This window comes from Pseudophryne corroboree, chromosome 1 (genome assembly GCF_028390025.1).
Source record: "Pseudophryne corroboree isolate aPseCor3 chromosome 1, aPseCor3.hap2, whole genome shotgun sequence".
NCBI lineage: Eukaryota > Metazoa > Chordata > Amphibia > Anura > Myobatrachidae > Pseudophryne > Pseudophryne corroboree.
The window spans coordinates 314,556,915-314,577,838 of NC_086444.1; the positions used below are offsets into that span (position 1 = coordinate 314,556,915).

Below are 20,924 nucleotides of genomic sequence, written 5' to 3' on the forward strand. Positions count from 1 at the left end.
GTGTGTGTGTGTGTGTGTGTGTGTGTGTGTGTGTGTGTGTGTGTGTGTGTGTGTGGAGTGTTTGTGGTCACCAATAGCAATGTCCAGGGACTCTGTGTCATATGCTGCAGAGGATTTGTCCTCTCATTCCATGTAATCAGGGTTGCACCGATTTAGCACAGATTCCAGCAAGGGAGCCGGAATGGTTATCCTCTATCAAAAATATGATTTCTCAGATTTCACAGAGGGTTGCACAAAATGAATCTGCTACCCAGGTTCTGCAGAATATGGCAGTCTGGCCCAGTTCTGGTACCTCAGGTCCCCCCGCTGTGTACTCCCATAAGCGTCCTTTAGCACAAATTATGCAGAATGACACCGATACAGATTCTGACGGTGATGATGGGGTACAGGGGACAGCATCTCTTGCTAAAGGGGTGCAGTTGATGATAGAGGCTATTAGGGATGTGTTGGATATTAATGATACACCACCTGAGCAGGTTCAGGAGGCTTACTTCACTGAGAATAAGAAAGCCTTGCTAACCTTCCCTGCGTCAAAAGAATTAAATGCTATTTTTGTAAAGACTTGGGAAAACCCTGAGAAAAAATTCCAGATCCTTAAGAGGGTTCAGGTGGCATTTCCTTTCCCTGTTGAGGATAGGAAAAAATGGGAAAACCCGCCTATTGTTGACTTTCAAAAAAGGTGGTGTTGCCTGTTTCGGGATCTACCGCCTTGAAGGAGCCGGCTGATCGTAAGATTGATAATACGCTCAAATCCATGTACACGGCTTCAGGGGCTATACTGCGTCCCACTATTGCCAGTGCTTGGATTGCCAAAGCTATAGTAAAGTGGTCTGGCACGTTACTTGAAGATTTGGATACTATGGATAAGGATGATGTTGGCTTATTTTTGCGCAACATTCAGGATTCAGCTGGATTTCTGGTGGAATCCATGAAAGATCTGGGTTCCATGGCTGCAGGAATTTCTTCCATGTCGGTCTCAGCGCAGCGAGGACTGTGGCTACGTCAATGGTCTGCCAACACAGAATCCAGGAAAAGTGTGGAGTCCCTACCGTATACAGGTCAGGCTCTCTTTGGGGAAACGCTAGATGCGTGGATTTCCACGGCTACAGCAGGTAAGTCTCCTTTTCTTCACTCAGCTGCTTCTGCTCCGAAGAAACTGTTTTCTTCACCTACATCAGAGCCCATTCGGCCTACGAAGCCCAGAAATGCCAGGCCGTCCAACTACTTCTTTCGGGGAGGTAGGCCCAAGTCCAAGAGACCCGCTACGGCAGGTTCCCAGGAACAGAAACCTATTTCAGGTACACCAAAGTCCTCTGCATGACGGTGGACTGCTGGTTCCAGAGGTGGGGCCGGTGGGAGCGAGATTCAGGCATTTCAGTCACATCTGGGTGTCGTCCGGCCTGGATCCCTGGGTGCAAGATATTGTGTCCCGGGGGTACAGGCTGGAGTTTCAAAATCTACCCCCTCACCGATTTTTCAAATCAGGTTTACCAGCTCTGCTGGCAGACAGGACAGTCCTACAAGCCGCCGTCCAGAAGTTGGTGGAGTCACAAGTCATTCTGCCCGTACTACCTCATATGCACAACAAGGGTTACTATTCGAACCTTTTCGTGGTACCGAAACCGGATGGTTCGGTCAGGCCCATTCTGAACCTAAAGTCACTAAACCTCTTTCTGAAAGAGTTCAAGTTCAAAATGGAGTCTCTAAGAGCGGTGATATCAAGTCTGGAAGAGGGGGAATTCCTGGTATCCCTGGATATCAAGGATGCGTACCTTCACATTCCGATCTGGCTGCCGCATCAGGCGTATCTCCGCTTTGCTTTGTTGGACTGTCATTTCCAGTTCCAGGCCCTGTCATTCGGCCTCTCAACGGCACCAAGGGTATTCACCAAGGTGATGGCAGAGATGATGGTTCTCCTTCGCAGACAGGGGGTGAACATCTGGACGATCTGCTGATAAAGGCATCGTCCAGGGAGAAACTATTGCGGTCCATTGCTCTCCCGACCGATCCTCTCAATGTCCACGGTTGGATTCTGAACCTTCCGAAATCACACTTGGAACCAACCAGGAGGTTGTCCTTTCTGGGGATGATCCTCGACACGGAAGTACAGAGGGTATTTCTTCCACTGGAAAAAGCGTTGGTGATACAAATAATGGTCCAGGATGTCCTGAAGCCAGCCCGGGTGTCGGTTCATCAATGCATTCGCCTTCTGGTAAAGATGGTGGCCTCTTATGAGGCTCTCCAGTACGGAAGGTTTCATGCTCGGTCCTTCCAACTGGATCTCCTAGACAAGTGGTTGGGATCTCATCTGCACATGCACCTGAGAATTCGTCTGTCGCCAAAGGCCAGGATTTCGCTCCTCTGGTGGCTCCCAACTACCTCACCTTCTGGAGGGGCGAGGTTCTGGATTCAGGACTGGATCCTTCTAACCACGGATGCAAGCCTCCGGCTCTGGGGCGCAGTCACTCAAGGGGAGACCTTCCAAGGAAGGTGGTCAATTCTGGAAGTCGGCCTTCCAATCAACATTCTGGAACTAAGAGCCGTATACAACGGTCTTCTTCAGGTGGCCCATCTTCTAAGAAATCGGGCCATTCAAGTGCAGTTGGACAACGTAAAAACAGTGGCTTACATAAACCGACAGGGCGGAACGAAGAGCAGAGCGGCCATGGCGGAGGTAACAAGAATCCTCATTTTGGCAGAAAAACACACGTTGGCGCTGTCAGCAATCTTCATTCCGGGAGTAGACAACTGGGAAGCAGACTTCCTCAGCAGACATGATCTCCATCCGGGGGAGTGGGGTCTCCATCCGGAGGTGTTCAAAGACATAACAGACCTATGGGGATTACCCCAAATAGACATGATGGCCTCTTGTCTCAACAAGAAGCTTCGGCGTTATTGTTCCAGGTCAAGGAACCCACAGGCAGTGGCAGTGGACACCCTGGTGTCTCCGTGGGTGTTCCAGTCGGTGTACGTGTTTCCACCACTCCCATTCATCCCAAGAATCCCAAAGCTCATAAGGAGAACAAGGGTTCAAGCGATCCTCATTGCTCCAGACTGGCCAAGAAGGGCTTGATACGAGGACCTTCTGGATCTACTACAAGAAGAGCCGAGGCCCCTTCCTCTTCGAGAGGACCTGCTGCATCAGGACTTACCACGGCTACGTTTGACGGCATGGAGGTTGAACGCCTGATACTAGCTCGGAAGGGAGTAACGTCTGAACATTCCCATCGTATTTGAAAAAAATGTGTCTTGGTGTGAGTCCAAGAGGTTTCCTACGGTGGACTTTCAACTGGGACGGTTTCTCCTCTTCCTGCAGGCAGGAGTGGATATGGGCCTGAGGTTGGGATCTGTGAAGGTCCAGATTTCGGCCCTATCCATTTTCTTCCAGAAACAATTGGCTGCCCTCCCTGAGGTTCAGACCTTTTTGAAGGGAGTTCTGCACATCCAGCCTCCCTTTGTACCGCCTACGGCGCCATGGGATCTTAACGTGGTGTTGCAGTTTCTCCAGTCTGACTGGTTTGAACCTCTGCAAGAGGTAGAGGTCAAGTTTCTTACGTGGAAGGCTGTCACTTTGTTGGCCTTAGCTTCTGCTAGACGTGTTTCGGAGTTGGGGGCTTTGTCTTGTAGGAGCCCCTACTTGATCTTCCATGAAGATAGAGCTGAGCTCCGGACACGTCAGCAGTTGTGTCGGCATTTCGTATCAACCAATCTATTGTGGTGCCAGTTGCTACTGACTCCTCAATTTCATCTAAGTCCTTAGATGTGGTAAGGGCTCTGAAGATCTATGTGAAGAGGACTGCTCGTCACAGAAAATCGGACTCTCTTTTTGTCCTATATGATCCCATGAAAATTGGGTGTCCTTCTAAGCAGACTATCTCTTGCTGGATCAGGTTCACTATCCAGAATGCGTATTCTATGGTGGGATTGCCGTGTCCTAAGTCTGTTAAGGCCCACTCTACTTGTAAGGTGGCATCTTCCTGGGCGGCTGCCCGTGGTCTCTCGGCATTACAACTTTGCCGAGCAGCAACTTGGTCTGGGTCGAACACGTTTGCAAAGTTCTACAAGTTCGATACTTTGGCCTCTGATGATCTGAAGTTCAGTCAATCAGTTTTGCAGGAGCCTCCGTGCTCTCCCTCCCGTTCTGGGAGCTTTGGTACTGTACATCCCCATGGTACTAATGTGGACCCCAGCATCCTCTAGGACGTAAGAGAAAATAGGATTTTAATTACCTACCGGTAAATCCCTTTCTCGTAGTCCGTAGAGCCCAGCTCTTCGTTTTCCTGCAGTTGTTATCTGGTTCAGTACAACTTTGTTGTTAGTTACGTACTGCATTATTACTAGGTCCTGTAAAGTAATGTTTCAGCTGTTGCTGAAGTTTTTCAAACTCGTTAGCTTGATGTGCCTTGTATGTGTGAGCTGGTATGAATCTCGCCACTACCTGTGTATAATCCTTCTCTCGAAGATGTCTGTCTCCTCGGGCACAGTTTCTAGACTGAGTCTGGTAGGAGGGGCATAGAGGGAGGAGCCAGCCCACACTCTCAAACTCTTAAAGTGCCAATGGCTCCTGGTGGACCCGTCTATACCCCATGGTACTAATGTGGACCCCAGCATCCTCTACGGACTACAAGAAAAGGCTTTAACTATAGGTAATTAAAATCCTATTTTTGACCACTTGCTGTATACCTCATTCCATGTTCGGCATTTGCCCTGGTAAAAGCCTAATGTGCGACATTTTTTGGCATTCTGGGACCATAGATAATGGGTATGGTGAAACTATAATAAGGTCGTATTACACTCCTCCCTACTGTCATTTTAGTATTCCCCCCTTCTTTCTTTGCGACTTTGACATTTTTCTCCTAAAACTGTTGGTTCCAGCCGCTTTCATTTCCCTCCATCGTCAATAATAGGCCTTCGGGACTGTATTTATTTCGGAGTTATATTTGTTTATTGAAATGTTTATTACAATAGTTGTATTTATTACACTGGATTTATGTGCATAAAAAAAAATTTCTGCATCAAATCTACATAAAAGGTGTCGTATAGAAAATATGTGATGGCTCTGATCTAATGGCAGCTGTAGAAATCAGAGCGTCTTGTGGGAAAATGGTACCTGGTACCTATTGAAGCTCAGTTAATTATCTTGTCAGGCTTGTCAAAATGTATTTTTAGCATGTGGGTGCAGTGAAATGTAGGTAAATGCACTTAGCCTGAAATTTACTAGGTATGCATATATTCCCCAACTCCTCTCACGAGAAGGAGCAAATTATTTCTCCCCATGTAGTTACTGCCACTGACACACAGGTGTCGATTCATGAAGCAGTGAAAAGTGTGGAGAAGTGAGCCTGTGAAGATGTTTCCCATGGCAACCAATCAGCTGCTTTGTATCGTTTTATGGAATGCATTGTATAAATGTTACCTCAACACTGATTGATTGCCACGGGCAACTTCTCCACAGGCTCACTTCTCAACACTTTTCACTGCTTCATGAATAGACCCCACAATCGTTTTATAAAGAGATGTATGATATAACATCCTTGTGCTGAAGGGGTACATTTTTATAGCTTTGTAAACTACCCTTATTGTCACCTCAACCTATATAATGACAATACAACATATATATTAGCTTAACAGACCCGGGCCACTTCAGTCCCTGCTTAGCTCCACCCTGTCTCTGCTGTCCTCCCCCGTTGCGGCTTCGTCCTGACCCCCTCCGGCGGCCTGTTCTGTCTCCCTAGCAGCGGGAGCTAATGTGGCCCAAGGGTTGATGAGACGTGACAGCCTTAATCAATTATTATGTAGATCCTACTTCCTAAAAAAAAGCAAAAACTTGTTTCTCAAGATTTATAGTATTTAGAATTATGATCAGGTGACAGGTTACTCAACGCAGAGTTCATACTGTAAAAGAATGTATGTTTCATTACAGAGTAAAAGCCATATACATATTGTATGTATTTAAATGGTACATTGCCTTTGTTCTTTCTACTCCAGAAACAGGAGAGAAGGGAGCCCAGCTTTCAGGGGGTCAGAAGCAGAGAGTGGCTATTGCGAGGTCATTGATCCGAAACCCTAGGGTGCTGATATTGGATGAAGCCACCAGTGCACTAGATGCAGAGAGTGAGCATGCTGTAAGTTGCAGTTCATTTAAAATCATTTTACCATAAGTCATTATTCAGTATTTGTGAAAATGAAAAGATGATTAGATCTAGTAAAAAAGCATACTTTATCATTATTATTTTAAACTGTGCCTCATGTATCTAATAGCCACACACAGCTGGGCCAAATTAGCTGTCAGGAGGCAGTCTTGAATGACCATTTTGATCAGCTGGAGGTTTGGACCTGTATGATCAAATTTGATTGGGCACAAAACTCACAAATCATTGCAGGGACACCTACACCTATTAGCTATAACAATAAAACCACTGACAGGTGAAGGCCGTTGAGGCAGCATGTGAATACTAAGTTTTTGAAGTTGATGTGTTGGAAGCAGTCAAAACGGGCAATCGTAAGGATCTAAGTGTCTGTGACGTGGGCCAAATTGTGATGTCTTGACAACTGGGTCAGAGCAGCTCCAAACAGCAGGTCTTTTGGGGTGTTCCCAGTATACAGTGGTTAGTACCTATTAAAAGTGGTCCCTACATACTCCCTCCTGCCCTCCCTGGTGGCCCAATGACCATTGCCTCTCCTCTACCCTGGTCACTGCATCACATGAGCGCATCCATGATTTTGCCTCACACTGCCCCCTTCACTGGAATGAACTCACTCGCTCTATTAGACTCTCCCTGATCAAAGCTTTATATGGGCACTGAAAACCCACCTCTTCATCAAAGCGCACCCTTCCGCATAACCTAATCTTGAGGCCGCTTTCCCAACACCTGCCTCGTGTCTTAGTCATCTCTACCTCGCTTACTTCCTGCCATTGTGCCACCTTGTGCTTCCTTGCACCTCATGTCACCTGTCTGTCTCCCCCCCTGCCCCAGATTGTAAACTTTTTGGGGTCAGGGCCCTCTTCCCTCCTGTTCTCACATCCTTCTTCTCTTGCACTTCAATTACAGCTCTCTCTTACTCAGCGATAATCTATACCCACATCTATCACTGGTAACTATCTATCGTCTGCCCGTCACTACTCCTTTACTTCCTTACATCTTAGCTGTATTGTGTACTGAGAATTGTGGTGCTAATTGTACCTGTGCTCTGTTTATTTTTTCAGTTACTGTAATGTTAAGTTCTGTGTACCCTGTATTGCATACCTCCCAACATGACCCTCTCCAGGAGGGACAGAATGCTCTGCTCCTGGACTTCCTTCTTAATTTATGATTGCCATCACCTGTGCTGAAACACCTTTCTTATCAATTCACCTGTTCAAAACAGGTGCCGGCAATCATAAATGAAGAGAAAAGTCCAGAAGCAGAGCATTGTGTCCCTCCTGGAGAGGGTCATGTTGGGAGGTATGGTATTGTTCTAATGCAGTGTTTCCCAACCGCGGTCTTCAAGGCACACTAACAGTCCTGGTTTTAGTGATATCCAGGCTTGAACACAGGTGACTTAATTAGTACCTCAGTTATTTTGATTTAACCATCTGTGCTGAAGCCTGTATATCACTAAAACCTGCTCTGTTGGTGTGCCTTGAGGACCGTGGTTGGGAATGCCTGTTCTAATGTGTGTCGTATGTACTGTACGTCACTGCGAAACACTTGTGGCGCTTTATAAATAAACTGTAATAATAAATAATAATAATAAAGGAAGGACAATCAAACAGTGAACTGGCAACAGGGTCATGGGCTCCCAAGTGTCATTAATGTGAGTGGAGAGAGAAGGCTAGCCCTTCTGGTTTGATCCCACAAAAGAGCTGTGGTAGCATGAATTGCTGATAAAGTTAATGTTGGCTATGATAGAAAGGTATATAAAAAGATCATAGAAAAAGCAGAACAGGACAAATGTCCCTAACTGATTTTCTTCTGGCGCTAATAACAATTAATACTTAGTTTAATAGTGAAACATAGCAGCTGAGTAAGACAACTTGCTAGGTTGCCAACAATTAAGAACTGCTAAAAAGAAAAAGAAACTCTGCGCTAAATGTACACTGTATCAAAAGTGTGCAGTCTGTCATGTAAAGTAATTGACTCAGTAAGACTCCAAAGATACATAAAAATCAATTTATATTCAATAAACTTTAAAAAGTAACAGATTCTGACAAACAAGCAGCATATAGTTTGCAACAGATATCTAATTTGTATTAAACACAGTAATTGGTATAGCAAACAATATATTAAAACTAATTGGTTGATTCTGTTTGGTTTATTGAATTAACATACACTGGCGTCCCAGTGATTAATTAAATAAAAAGTCCCGCAAAAGGTGATCACAGCCTTATAATAAAAAGCTTACGAGGATGATGGTGTATAATTACCCATGTGCTGGTTCCTGAAACATTCTGTAGACAGGGTCCGTTTTGTAATTATGCACATATATAGGTGAAGTATACTTATGAAGCTGATTAGAGAACTACCGTTCTGTTATCGTGTGGAACTGCTCCGGAAGAAAGAAAGTCGCTGATATATAACCGGTTGGTACACCTCCAAAGACTCTCTCCACGTCACGGGTGTTAGACCTCACAGCGGGGGCCAGTAGCATTCACTCAGTGAGGGCAGACGGAGTCCTGGACGTCAGCGGTATAATGCAAAAATCGGAGACAGTGTTACAGCTGACAGCCGCCGGCTGGAGCGCCCGGCGTGTAGCGAACCGTAGTAGGTTGGAGCTGTGGAGAGCCGTATGCAGGCTCAATTCGCGGATTGAAACCAAACAGCTGAACGTGGAAAGTGGGCGTCAACGCGTTTCGTCTCCTTGACAACCGGAAACTTCCTCAAGATGAATACTTCCCCTCTCTCCAATCACAAATTTATACCATTTCTAATGACTTTACTTACAGCAGCTGTATCTATTTAATGAGTTAGAATATTCAATTTAGATGCTGCAAATGATAAAAAAAGATTCTATATATAAACAAAACATGTTATAAAAACAGAATTTTTTACTTATTAAGCGCCTACTGAGTCAATCCATCAGAGTTGTTCTACAATCGAGATATTATTAAATTAAGCTTAATTAAACCTATTTCTTTCATATAATCAGGCATAGTGCTCAGGTGTATATTTCTGAGTTGTATAATTCACTTACTACTAAGCAGATACTACTTCATTACAAGTACCGATCTTTAAACAGTATATAGTCTCATGTATAGCACTACATTAATAACAAATTAACAAACTATTAATATTTTAATGTTAGTTATTTTTACTTGTTTATAGATAACTGATTTTTTCATATACTGTAACGCTACCAACTATAATGTCTTTCATGAGTAGATCAATTAATAAAGAAATAGAAACATATAAAGGGAAAGGTTATAGACCTTTACCTTATAATAATTCTCTATTCATTTAACATATACACTGTAGCTCCAAGAGAGATCTATATATCTGAGCAAATTTTAATAGAAAAAAAATAAAAATAAATGTAATATATACAAACATCAAAGAAATATATAAGACAAACAATCTCTAAATTTATGAATTTTAATGTATTATTTATGTATTAGTTTATTTACATTAAACTCACAACCAGCTTATAATGGATAATGAACAATTACCAATGACATTGGACCCACTTAGATCATATTTCAATTATTGTGGTATACCTCATATTGTTAATCTATGGTCCAGTCAGTCACCAATAAATTCACTGACTTATACAGATATCCATTATAGTATGTTCTTGAATAAAGTATAACAAAAATAAGAAACCTTCATTAAGGCCATTAGGGTATAAGGTATCTAACTTAAAAATCCATGAGGATTCTCCTATACATAGTTTTCTAAACCTATCTCCTCTTTGTACAAGAAAATTGTTCCAAACCCACAATGCTGAGAGAGGATGGATCGTCATTTCTGTAAAGTACACAATGGTGATCCATCCTCTCTCAGCATTGTGGGTTTGGAACAATTTTCTTGTACAAAAAGAGTAGGAGATAGGTTTAGAAAACTATGTATAGGAGAATCCTCATGGATTTTTAAGTTAGATACCTTATACCCTAATGGCCTTAATGAAGCCTTGGATTATTCATGTTTAGACTAAATAAAACAGTTAATCTTAGTTATGAGATTTTTCTCTGGTTATACTTATACATATCAAGTTTGTTAGGTAAGGTTTCTTATTTTTGTTATAGTTTATTCAAAAACATACTATAATGGATATCTGTATAAGTCAGTGAATTTATTGGTGACTGACTGGACCATTGATTAACAATATGAGGTATACCACAATAATTGAAATAGGATCTAAGTGGGTCCAATGTCATTGGTAATTGTTCATTATCCATTATAAGCTGGTTGTGAGTATAATGTAAATAAATTAATACATAAATAATACATTAAAATTCATAAATTTAGAGATTGTTTGTCTTATATATTTCTTTGATGTTTGTATATATTACATTTATTTTTATTTTTTTTCTATTAAAATTTGCTCAGATATATAGATCTCTCTTGGAGCTACAGTGTATATGTTAAATGAATAGAGAATTATTATAAGGTAAAGGTCTATAACCTTTCCCTTTATATGTTTCTATTTCTTTATTAATTGATCTACTCATGAAAGACATTATAGTTGGTAGCGTTACAGTATATGAAAAAATCAGTTATCTATAAACAAGTAAAAATAACTAACATTAAAATATTAATAGTTTGTTAATTTGGTATTAATGTAGTGCTATACATGAGACTATATACTGTTTAAAGATCGGTACTTGTAATGAAGTAGAATCTGCTTAGTAGTAAGTGAATTATACAACTCAGAAATATACACCTGAGCACTATGCCTGATTATATGAAAGAAATAGGTTTAATTAAGCTTAATTTAATAATATCTCGATTGTAGAACAACTCTGATGGATTGACTCAGTAGGCGCTTAATAAGTAAAAAATTCTGTTTTTATAACATGTTTTGTTTATATATAGAATCTTTTTTTATCATTTGCAGCATCTAAATTGAATATTCTAACTCATTAAATAGATACAGCTGCTGTAAGTAAAGTCATTAGAAATGGTATAAATTTGTGATTGGAGAGAGGGGAAGTATTCGTCTTGAGGAAGTCTCCGGTTGTCAAGGAGACGAAACGCGTTGACGCCCACTTTCCACATTCAGCTGTTTGGTTTCAACCCGCGAATTGAGCCTGCATACGGCTCTCCACAGCTCCAACCTACTACGGTTCGCTACACGCCGGGCGCTTCAGCCGGCGTCTGTCAGCTGTAACACTGTCTCCGATTTTTGCATTATACCGCTGACGTCCAGGACTCCATCTGCCCTCACTGAGTGAATGCTACTGGCCCCCGCTGTGAGGTCTAACACCCGTGACGTGGAGAGAGTCTTTGGAGGTTTACCAACAGGTTTTCTCTGACGTCCTAGTGGATGCTGGGACTCCGTAAGGACCATGGGGAATAGCGGCTCCGCAGGAGACAGGGCACAAGAATAAAAGCTTTAGGATCAGGTGGTGTGCACTGGCTCCTCCCCCTATGACCCTCCTCCAAGCCTCAGTTAGATTTTTGTGCCCGAACGAGAAGGGTGCAGGCTAGGTGGCTCTCCTGAGCTGCTTAGAATAAAAGTATATTTTAGGTTTTTTATTTTCAGTGAGTCCTGCTGGCAACAGGCTCACTGCATCGTGGGACTAAGGGGAGAAGAAACGGACTCACCTGCGTGCAGAGTGGATCGGGTTTTTTAGGCTACTGGACATTAGCTCCAGAGGGACGATCACAGGTTCAGCCTGGATGGGTCCCGGAGCCGCGCCGCCGGCCCCCTTACAGAGCCAGAAGAGCGAAGAGGTCCGGTGAAATCGGCGGCAGAAGACGATCCTGTCTTCAGACTAAGGTAGCGCACAGCACCGCAGCTGTGCGCCATTGCTCTCAGCACACTTCACACTCCGGTCACTGAGGGTGCAGGGCGCTGGGGGGGAGCGCCCTGAGACGCAATATAACATGATATACCTTAGATTGGCTAAAGAATACATCACATATAGCTCTGGGGCTATATGGATGTATTTTAACCCCTGCCATTTTTTACAGAAAAAGCGGGAGATAAGGACGTCGTGAAGGGGCGGGGCCTATCTCCTCAGCACACAAGCGCCATTTTCCCTCACAGCTCCGCTGGAAGGACGGCTCCCTGACTCTCCCCTGCAGACTTGCTACTGAATCAGGGTAAAAAAGAGAAGGGGGGGCACTATTGGCAGCTAAAAACTATATAAACAGCAGCTATAAGGGAATAACACTTATATAAGGTTATCCCTGTATATATATATAGCGCTTGGTGTGTGCTGGCAGACTCTCCCTCTGTCTCTCCAAAGGGCTTGTGGGGTCCTGTCCTCTATCAGAGCATTCCCGGTGTGTGTGCTGTGTGTCGGTACGTGTGTGTCGACATGTATAAGGAGGAAAATGATGTGGAGGCGGAGCAATTGCCTGGGTTAGTGATGTCACCCCCTAGGGAGTCGACACCTGACTGGATGATCGTATTTAAAGAATTAAGTGATAATGTCAGCACTTTGCAAAGAACGGTTGATGACATGAGACAGCCGGCAAATCAATTAGTGCCTGTCCAGGCGTCACAGACACCGTCAGGGGCCCTAAAACGCCCGTTACCTCAGTGGGTCGACACAGACCCAGACACAGATACTGAGTCTAGTGTCGACGGTGAGGAGACAAACGTAATGTCCAGTAGGGCCACACGTTACATGATCACGGCAATGAAGGAAGCATTGAACATTTCTGACACTACAAGTACCACAAAGAAGGGTATTATGTGGGGTGTGAAAAAACTACCAATAGTTTTCCCTGAGTCAGATGAGTTAAATGAGGTGTGTGATAAAGCGTGGGTTTCCCCCGACAAAAAACTGCTAATTTCTAAAAAATTATTGGCACTATATCCTTTCCCGTTAGAGGTTAGGACACGTTGGGAAACACCCCCTAGGGTAGATAAGGCGCTCACACGTTTATCTAAACAAGTAGCGTTACCGTCTCCTGATACGGCCACCCTCAAAGAACCAGCAGATAGAAGGCTGGAAAATATTCTTAAAAGTATATACACACATACTGGTGTTATACTGCGACCAGCAATCGCTTCAGCCTGGATGTGCAGTGCTGGCGTCGCGTGGTCGGATTCCCTGACTGAAAATATTGATACCCTGGATAGGGACAATATACTGTTAACTATAGAGCATTTGAAGGATGCATTACTATATATGCGTGATGCACAGAGGGATATTTGCACCCTGGCATCAAGAGTAAGTGCTATGTCCATTTCTGCCAGAAGAGCGTTATGGACGCGACAGTGGTCAGGCGATGCGGATTCCAAACGACATATGGAAGTATTGCCGTATAAAGGGGAGGAGTTATTTGGGGCTGGTCTATCGGACCTGGTGGCCACGGCAACGGCTGGAAAATCCACCTTTTTACCCCAAGTCACTTCACATCAGCAGAAAAAGACACCGTCTTTTCAAACTCAGTCCTTTCGTTCCCATAAGTACAAGCGAGCTAAAGGCCATTCCTTCCTGCCCCGGGGCAGAGGAAGGGGAAAAAGACTGCACCATGCAGCCGCTTCCCAGGAGCAGAAGCCCTCCCCTGCTTCTGCCAAGTCTTCAGCATGACGCTGGGGCTTTACAAGCAGACTCAGACATGGTGGGGGCCCGTCTCAAGAATTTCAACGCGCAGTGGGCTCACTCGCAAGTGGACCCCTGGATTCTACAGGTGGTATCGCAGGGGTACAAACTGGAATTCGAGGCGTTTCCCCCTCGCCGGTTCCTGAAGTCTGCTCTACCAAAGTCTCCCTCCGACAGGGAGGCAGTTTTGGAAGCCATTCACAAGCTGTATTCCCAGCAGGTGATAATCAAGGTACCCCTCCTACAACAGGGAAAGGGGTATTATTCCACGCTGTTTGTGGTACCGAAGCCGGACGGCTCGGTGAGACCAATTTTAAATCTAAAATCCCTGAACACTTACATAAAGAGGTTCAAATTCAAGATGGAATCACTCAGAGCGGTGATAGCAAACCTGGAAGAAGGGGACTATATGGTGTCTCTGGACATCAAGGATGCTTATCTCCACGTCCCAATCTACCCGTCTCACCAAGGGTACCTCAGGTTTGTAGTACAAAACTGTCATTATCAGTTTCAGACGCTGCCGTTTGGGTTGTCCACGGCACCTCGGGTCTTTACCAAGGTAATGGCCGAAATGATGATTCTTCTTCGAAGAAAAGGCATCTTAATTATCCCTTACTTGGACGATCTCCTGATAAGGGCAAGGTCCAGGGAACAGTTAGAAGTCGGAGTAGCACTATCTCAGGTAGTGTTACGTCAGCACGGGTGGATCCTAAATATTCCAAAATCGCAGCTGATCCCAACGACACGTCTACTGTTCCTAGGAATGATTCTGGACACAGTCCAGAAAAAGGTGTTTCTCCCGGAGGAGAAGGCCAGGGAGTTATCCGAGCTAGTCAGGAACCTCCTAAAACCAGGCCAGGTGTCAGTGCATCAGTGCACGAGGGTCCTGGGAAAAATGGTGGCTTCTTACGAAGCGATTCCATTCGGAAGATTCCATGCAAGAACGTTTCAGTGGGATCTACTGGACAAATGGTCCGGATCGCATCTTCAGATGCATCAGCGGATAACCCTGTCGACAAGGACAAGGGTGTCTCTTCTGTGGTGGCTGCAGAGTGCTCATCTACTAGAGGGCCGCAGATTTGGCATTCAGGATTGGGTCCTGGTGACCACGGACGCCAGCCTGAGAGGCTGGGGGGCAGTCACACAGGGAAAAAATTTCCAGGGCTTGTGGTCAAGCATGGAAACATCTCTTCATATAAACATTCTGGAACTAAGGGCCATTTACAATGCCCTAAGTCAAGCGAAACCCCTGCTTCAGGGTCAGGCGGTATTGATCCAATCGGACAACATCACGTCAGTCGCCCACGTAAACAGACAGGGCGGCACGAGAAGCAGGAGGGCAATGGCAGAAGCTGCAAGGATTCTTCGCTGGGCGGAAAATCATGTGATAGCTCTGTCAGCAGTGTTCATTCCGGGAGTGGACAACTGGGAAGCAGACTTCCTCAGCAGACACGACCTTCACCCGGGAGAGTGGGGACTTCACCCAGAAGTCTTCCACCTGATTGTAAACCGTTGGGAAAAACCAAAGGTGGACATGATGGCGTCACGTCTAAACAAAAAACTAGACAGATATTGCGCCAGGTCAAGGGACCCTCAGGCAATAGCGGTGGACGCTCTGGTGACACCGTGGGTGTACCAGTCAGTGTATGTGTTCCCTCCTCTGCCTCTCATACCAAAAGTACTGAGAATCATAAGAAGGAGAGGAGTAAGAACGATACTCGTGGTTCCGGATTGGCCAAGAAGGACTTGGTACCCGGAACTTCAAGAGATGCTCACGGAAGACCCGTGGCCTCTACCTCTAAGAAAGGACCTGCTCCAACAGGGGCCTTGTCTGTTCCAAGACTTACCGCGGCTGTGTTTGACGGCATGGCGGTTGAACGCCGGATCCTGAAGGAAAAAGGCATTCCAGTTGAAGTCATCCCTACCCTGGTCAAAGCCAGGAAGGATGTAACCGCAAAACATTATCACCGCATTTGGCGAAAATATGTTGCGTGGTGTGAGGCCAAGAAGGCCCCTACAGAGGAATTTCAACTGGGTCGTTTCCTCCATTTCCTGCAAACAGGACTGTCTATGGGCCTAAAATTAGGGTCCATTAAGGTTCAAATTTCGGCCCTGTCGATTTTCTTCCAGAAAGAACTGGCTTCAGTACCTGAAGTTCAGACATTTGTAAAAGGGGTACTGCATATACAACCTCCTTTTGTGCCTCCAGTGGCACCTTGGGATCTCAATGTTGTTTTGAGGTTCCTTAAGTCACATTGGTTTGAACCACTCACCACTGTGGACTTAAAATATCTCACATGGAAGGTGACGATGCTGTTAGCCCTGGCTTCAGCCAGGCGTGTGTCAGAATTGGCGGCTTTATCATATAAAAGTCCTTACTTAATTTTTCATTCTGACAGGGCAGAATTGAGGACTCGTCCTCAATTTCTCCCTAAGGTGGTTTCTGCCTTTCACATGAACCAACCTATTGTGGTGCCTGCGGCTACTAGGGACTTGGAGGACTCCAAGTTACTTGACGTTGTCAGGGCCCTGAAAATATATGTTTCCAGGACGGCGGGAGTCAGAAAGTCTGACTCGCTGTTTATCCTGTATGCACCCAACAAGCTGGGTGCTCCTGCTTCTAAGCAGACTATTGCTCGTTGGATTTGTAGTACAATTCAGCTTGCACATTCTGTGGCAGGCCTGCCACAGCCAAAATCTGTGAAAGCCCATTCCACAAGGAAAGTGGGCTCATCTTGGGCGGCTGCCCGAGGGGTCTCGGCTTTACAACTTTGCCGAGCAGCTACTTGGTCAGGGGCAAACACGTTTGCTAAATTCTACAAATTTGATACCCTGGCTGAGGAGGACCTGGAGTTCTCTCATTCGGTGCTGCAGAGTCATCCGCACTCTCCCGCCCGTTTGGGAGCTTTGGTATAATCCCCATGGTCCTTACGGAGTCCCAGCATCCACTAGGACGTCAGAGAAAATAAGATTTTACTTACCGATAAATCTATTTCTCGTAGTCCGTAGTGGATGCTGGGCGCCCATCCCAAGTGCGGATTGTCTGCAATACTTGTACATAGTTATTGTTAACTAAATCGGGTTATTGTTGTTGTGAGCCATCTTTTCAGAGGCTCCTTCGTTGTTATCATACTGTTAACTGGGTTCAGATCACAAGTTGTACGGTGTGATTGGTGTGGCTGGTATGAGTCTTACCCGGGATTCAATATCCTTCCTTATTATGTACGCTCGTCCGGGCACAGTATCCTAACTGAGGCTTGGAGGAGGGTCATAGGGGGAGGAGCCAGTGCACACCACCTGATCCTAAAGCTTTTATTCTTGTGCCCTGTCTCCTGCGGAGCCGCTATTCCCCATGGTCCTTACGGAGTCCCAGCATCCACTACGGACTACGAGAAATAGATTTATCGGTAAGTAAAATCTTATTATATATCAGCGACTTTCTTTCTTCCGGAGCAGTGCCACACGATAACAGAACGGTAGTTCTCTAATCAGCTTCATAAGTATACTTCACCTATATATGTGCATAATTACAAAACGGACCCTGTCTACAGAATATTTCAGGAACCAGCACATGGGTAATTATACACCATCATCCTCGTAAGCTTTTTATTATAAGGCTGTGATCACCTTTTGAAGGACTTTTTATTTAATTAATCACTGGGACGCCAGTGTATGTTAATTCAATTTACCAAACAGAATCAACCAATTAGTTTTAATATATTGTTTGCTATACCAATTACTGTGTTTAATACAAATTAGATATCTGTTGCAAACTATATGCTGCTTGTTTGTCAGAATCTGTTACTTTTTAAAGATTATTGAATATAAATTGATTTTTATGTATCTTTGGAGTCTTACTGAGTCAATTACTTTACATGACAGACTGCACACTTTTGATACAGTGTACATTTAGCGCAGAGTTTCTTTTCCTTTTTATGATAGAAAGGTGTCAGAACACACAGTGCATCACAGCTTGCTGTATATGAGGCTGCATAGCCGCAGACCGTCCAGAGTGCCCATGCTGACTCCTGTCCGCCACCGAAAGCACCTACAATGGGCACGTGAGCATCAGAACTGGAACATGGATCAGTGGAATAAGTTGGCCTGGTTTGAGGAATCACGTTTTCTTTTACCATGTGGATGGCTGGGTGCATGTGCATCATTTACCTGGGGAAGAGATAGCACCAGGAAGCTGGTTGGACCAGTGTGATGCTCTGAGCAATGTTCTGCTTGTAAACCTTGGGTCCTGGCATCTATGTCTGTTACTTTGACGGGATCAGTATGAATTTCCAACTGACGGAATCCCGGCGGTTGAAATACCGATGCCGGAATCCCGACCTCGAGCGCAGCGTGTCCTCACGTGGGCTTGCTGCGCTCGCCACGCTTCGGGCCCGGTAGCGACCTTCAGTCGCCACAAGGTTCTAGTCTCCCTTGGGTGGTTGCGTAGACCACCCCCCAAGTGGGGTTTCTGGCTAGCGGTAGGGATTCCGACCGTTGGCATTTCAATGGCTGTCGGGATTTCAGCGTTGGGATTTCGACCGCCGGGATCCCATCAGTCGGGAATATAACTGCACACCACTTTGACAAGTACCACCTACCTAAACATTGTTACTGACCAAGTAAACTCTTTTATGACCACAATATTCCTTGATGGCAATGGCCTCTTTCAGCAGGATAATGCACCCTGCCACACTATAAAACTTGTTCAAGAATGGTTGAGGACCATGACAAAGAGTTCAAGGTATTGATTTGGCCTCCAAATTCCCCAGGTCTCAATCCATTCGAGCATCTGTAGGTTGTTCTGGAAAAACAGGTTTGAACCATGGAGGCTCCACCTTACAAGTTACAGGATTTAAAGGATCTGCTGCCATTGCTTGGTGACAGATATCACAGGACACCTTCTGAGATATTGTGGAGTCCATGCCTTGACAGGTCAGAGATGTTTTGGTGGCACAAGGGTGACTTACACAATATTAGACAATATTAGACAGCTGATTTAAATTTTAGGGATGATTAGTATAAGCTAAAACTGTCATGTTATTTTCTAATGAAATATAGGAAACGCAGGAGTGAATTGCTACTATCTGCATAATTATTTGAATATATTGTGGAAAAAATGGGCGAGGGTTATTAGATCTACACTAAAAAGGTCTACAGTCAATAGGTCTGCCACTAATGGTAAACATGCATTAGGTCGACACAGTCAAAAGGTCAGCATGGAATAGTTAGACAGTAGGAAAGGTCGAAAGTGTCAAAAGATCGACATATAAATATACATTATTGTAAGAACTTACCGTTGATAAGTCCACAGGATAATAATGGGATATGATGAAGCGATAGCGGATTTGCACCAATCTGTCAAAGCTTTCCGGCCTCCCAGCATGCAACGGGCCCGTCCATATATCCCCGCCTCCTGGCACAGGTAAATTAGTTGTATTCCAAAGTTCAAGGCAGGAGCATCCTAGATAGTCCTAATAAGGCGATAAGAACACACATGCACACCCTTCCGTACAAGAAGGAAGAGGTTAGTGTGTAAAAGGATCCTCAAATCAGGTGCGTCAGGGTGGGATCCCTGTGGATCCTGGGGATTTAGGAGAAATACCGTTATCAACGGTAAGTTCTTACCATATTGTATATTTCTCTGGCAGGGTCCACAGATTATCCACAGGATATCAATGGGATTTCCCAAAGCAATTTAGTGGTGGGGGCACTCCTGATTGGACAGGAGAATCCTTCGCCCGAATTCAGCGTCATGAGAGGCAAAGGTATTCCAAGGCATAATGTCTAAAGAAAGTGTTAATGGAAGACCATCTGGCCGCCTTACATATCTGTTCTGCTGAAGCACCACGTTGTGCTGCCCATGATGGACCTACCTTATGAGTAGAGTGAGCAGAGACATTAGCCGGACAAGGGACATCAGCTTGAGAATATCCTCCTGAAATCGTCATCCGAAGCCATGTTGCCAGCATCTGCTTATGAGCAGGCCATCCTCTCTTGTGAAATCCGTAGAGAATGAAGAGAGAATCTGTCTTTCTGATGGCACTGGTACGATCCACGTAGATCCTTAATGCACAGACCACGTCCAGCGATCTCCCACAGAAAGGCCCGGTACCTGGAAAGCCGGGACTACAATTTCTTCATTAAGGTGGAATTTAGACACCACCTTCGGGAGATACCCAGATCTAGTTCTGAGAACTGCTTTATCTGGATAAAAAATCAGACATGACAATGCCCCTAAATCTGATACTCTTCTAGCTGACGCCATAGCCATTAGAAAGAGAACTTTAGCTGTCAACCATTTAAGATCCACTTTATTAAGTGGTTCAAACGGGGTAACTTGAAGGGCTTTCAGGACTAGATTTATGTAAAGTTCAGATTATTTCTAATAAATATTTAAATGCCACCGTTAATATATACTGTGGAAGCAAGGCGCATCTTATTACCATAAACGATAAAAGTGCACTGAACGTCGTAGCCCTATATCCCTCAAGAGAAAGCAAGCAGTCGCACACATGGTAAGCTAAGGTCCAATGCTCACAGATGTATATATTTGATATTAAAAGGGTATGCATACAACATTACATATGTACAGTATACCATTCAGTTATAATATGTATATATATATATATATATATATATAGTTACAGAGTTACAATTACACAAGAAGCAGTTGTAGTTACATAAGGATCAGTTACAGTCAAATATACATACGCTTAGTTTCACTGGTCCCAGGCAGATAGTCATCAGGTAGGAGACTTCTGATAATGGTGTGTGTGTGTGTGTGTGTGTGTGTGGGGGTGTGTGTGTGTGTGAGAATGTATCAGAGAGAGAGCTGCCTGGAATCTGAGTCCCTTTATACCAGGGGTGGCCAACCAGTCAGAGTCAAAGAGCCAAAAAATCTTGTTAGGTACGTTAAAGAGCCGAAGGTCAGCATGCAAAAATGGGGTGTGGACTTGTGCCCGCTAGGCCATGCCCTGGTATAATATACATTGAAAAATCCAGATCCACATAAATACATTTTTAAAGCCAGATCCAACATAAAATACAGTGAAGAAGTCACTTCCGCATAAAATAATTGAAAAAGCCAGAACCATATAAAATTTAATGAAAGACGATTCACATAGTACACTTCAGCTCTCCCATGTGTCACTTCAGCCAGCACCCTGCTGTGTCACTCCAGTCAGCTCCCCCACGTGTCACTCCTGCTAGCACCCTCCTATGTCAC

At 44.6% G+C, this 20,924-nt stretch overlaps 1 protein-coding gene across 1 annotated transcript in view; it reads left to right on the forward strand.

Annotated features, from left to right (window-relative positions):
- The window catches only part of ABCB9 (ATP binding cassette subfamily B member 9), a 242,092-nt gene that overhangs the window by 156,221 nt on the left and 64,947 nt on the right, over positions 1-20,924 (forward strand). Inside the window, exon 11 of the mRNA XM_063964555.1 lies at positions 5,989-6,125. Within this exon, the coding sequence (XP_063820625.1) occupies positions 5,989-6,125 (137 nt within the window). The remainder of the gene's footprint in view (positions 1-5,988; positions 6,126-20,924) is intronic.